The following is a 2,497-nucleotide window of genomic DNA, read 5'->3' as shown; positions in this document are numbered from 1 at the left end:
AGTGTATACAAATACAAAGAGTGAGAGAGAGAGAGCATTGATGGTGCATTGTTTAAGTCTTTAGCTGGTAATCAAAAGGCTGGTGGTTTGAACCCATCAGAAGCTACATGGTAGAAAAGACATGACAATACCCTCCCAAGAAAATTACAGCCTACAAAATCTATGGGGCAATTGTACTCTGTCATAAAGAATAGCTAAGAATAGGAATAGATTTGAGGGCACACAATATGTGTGTGTATGTATACACGAAATATATATTTAAATTTCAGCTCAGAAATCAAATGCTTTAACAGTTACTAATGTTTACAAGAAAGGGACAAACCACTCTGCAGGAAAAATTCCTAAATAAAAAAATTAAATTTCTATTTTCTTCCACCCTTGAAGCATTTTTACAATAACCTTCCCTATTCAAGGAATCATGTACATCACCATATCTAATAGATCTCCTAAGAATTTATAATTTATCATCTAAATTTCAGGTGGCTACAAACTGCTGTGGATCATGGAAAATAGAAATAACATCACAGAATTTATTCTCTTAGGACTTTCTCAGCAACGGGAAGTAGAAATTCTCTGTTTTTTATTATTTTTACTTTGTTACATTGCAATTTTGGCAGGAAACCTGCTTATCATGATTTCTATCATCTGCAGTGAACTCATTAACCAGCCCATGTATTTCTTCCTGAGTTTCCTCTCACTCTCAGACCTTTGCTACACCACTACTGTGACACCCAAGCTAATCGTTGACTTACTGGCAGTGAAGAAGACCATTTCCTTCAATTGCTGCATGACACAGCTCTTCACCATGCACTTCTTTGGGGGAATTGAGATCTTCATTCTCACAGGGATGGCCTATGACCGCTATGTGGCCATCTGCAAGCCCCTGCACTACACAGTCATCGTGAGCAGACAGAGGTGTGAAGCCCTGATTGCTGCTTCCTGTGCCGGGGGTTTCCTGCATTCCTTTGGTCAGTTTATGCTGGCCATCTTCTTACCCTACTGTGGCCCCAATGAGATTGATCATTACTTCTGTGATGTCTATCCTTTGCTGAAATTAGCATGCACTGATACTAGCAGAATTGGTGTCTTGGTGATTGCCAATTCTGGCTTTATGGGTTTAGTAGTTTTTGTGGTCTTGTTGATGTCATATGCTGTGATCTTATACACTGTCAGGTCCTACTCCACAGAGAATCGTCGCAAAGCCCTTTCAACATGCAGTTCCCATGTCACTGTTGTGGTCTTATTTTTTGCTCCCTTATTTTTTATTTATATTCGACCAGCAAGTACTTTACCGGAAGACAAAGTGTTTGCTCTTTTTTATACTATCATTGCACCCATGCTCAACCCTTTGATATATACATTAAGGAACATGGAGATGAAGAATGCCATAAAGAAACTATGGTCCCATATCGGGGGAAGGGGAAGGAATAGACTGAAAGATATCCCTGCTTCTCACAAGAGACCTTGTTGAGTACACTTACTTTTCACTTATTGTGGGAAATGTCACCCAACATTTCATATTTAAGACAATAGTAAAAAATCTACTATCCCACTATTTTGTGCATGAACAACATACATCTGTCAGTAACAAATGTTAACGTGTGTGGTGAGAGTGACACTGGCTGCGATGGTTATGGTTACGCATCAACTTGGCTGAGCCATGATTCTCAGTGCTTTGACAGTTATGCCATGATATAATTTAGCAGTTATATGATGTAGTCATTCCTCTTTTCGTGATTTGATGTGATAATCTTCCATTCTTGCATATTACCAATATTTGCATAACAACTCTGTCTTTGAAATCTAACTATCTTGATAAGGGAGGAGTGGGTTTATACATCATCTTTACCTTTAAAACTTTAAAATGTATAAAGATCATCTGTGTCTCTTGTATCTAGCAACATGCATAGACTCACATATGAACAAACATTTACTATGTATTTGATTTATATAGACTTCTCTATTGCTCTGCTTTGATTCTTATGTTTAAAAACTTTTTTTCTTGGTTTGGTCTTGCTTATATGTCCTCTGCCTCATTGATTCTTTGTCATGTACATATAAACTGCACATTCCTAGTAAGTTGTACCACCATATATTGTGCTGGTTAAGGATATGGACCCTGGAGCCAGAATATCTTGGTTCAAAACCAGACTTGATAGATTACTAATCCAGTTTCTTAACATGCCTTTAAAATTTAGTAACTATCTTTCTTGTTTGGATTTTTTTTTTAAATAGCTCACTGCTGTCTAGTCTATTCTGACTCATAGTGACCCCCATTGGATTTCCCAGGTGGTGAATCTTTACGGGAGTAGATTGCCCAGTCTTTCTTCCATGGAGTGGCTGGTGGGTTTGGACCACTAACCTGCTGGTAAGCAGTCAGATGAGTTAGGCATTGTGCCACCAGAGCTCCTTTTTTACTGATGCATTGTTGTTATTGTTGTTGTTATGTGCTGTCGAATCGACCCGACTCATAGAGACCCCTCTTTGAGTTTCCGAG

At 38.4% G+C, this 2,497-nt stretch overlaps 1 protein-coding gene across 1 annotated transcript; it reads left to right on the top strand.

The window, feature by feature from the left end:
• The first annotated feature begins 502 nt into the window (after positions 1–502).
• Positions 503–1,471, top strand: LOC103210791 (olfactory receptor 4P4-like). The gene has a single exon (XM_007956701.1). It carries the CDS (start codon positions 503–505, stop codon positions 1,469–1,471), a length of 969 nt encoding a protein of 322 aa, XP_007954892.1.
• The last annotated feature ends 1,026 nt before the right edge of the window (positions 1,472–2,497 follow it).

Source organism: Orycteropus afer, unplaced genomic scaffold, assembly GCF_000298275.1.
Source record: "Orycteropus afer afer isolate SDZICR_OR568_19922 unplaced genomic scaffold, OryAfe1.0 scaffold00650, whole genome shotgun sequence".
In the NCBI taxonomy this organism is placed as follows: Eukaryota; Metazoa; Chordata; class Mammalia; order Tubulidentata; family Orycteropodidae; genus Orycteropus; species Orycteropus afer.
Note: the sequence above shows the minus strand (reverse complement) of the source record. Positions and strands in the feature narration are given on the sequence as shown.

Bases quoted from the DNA above. Each gene is read 5' to 3' on its own strand.
- LOC103210791 (XM_007956701.1), top strand. From the start codon at position 503: ATGGAAAATAGAAATAACATCACAGAATTTATTCTCTTAGGACTTTCT.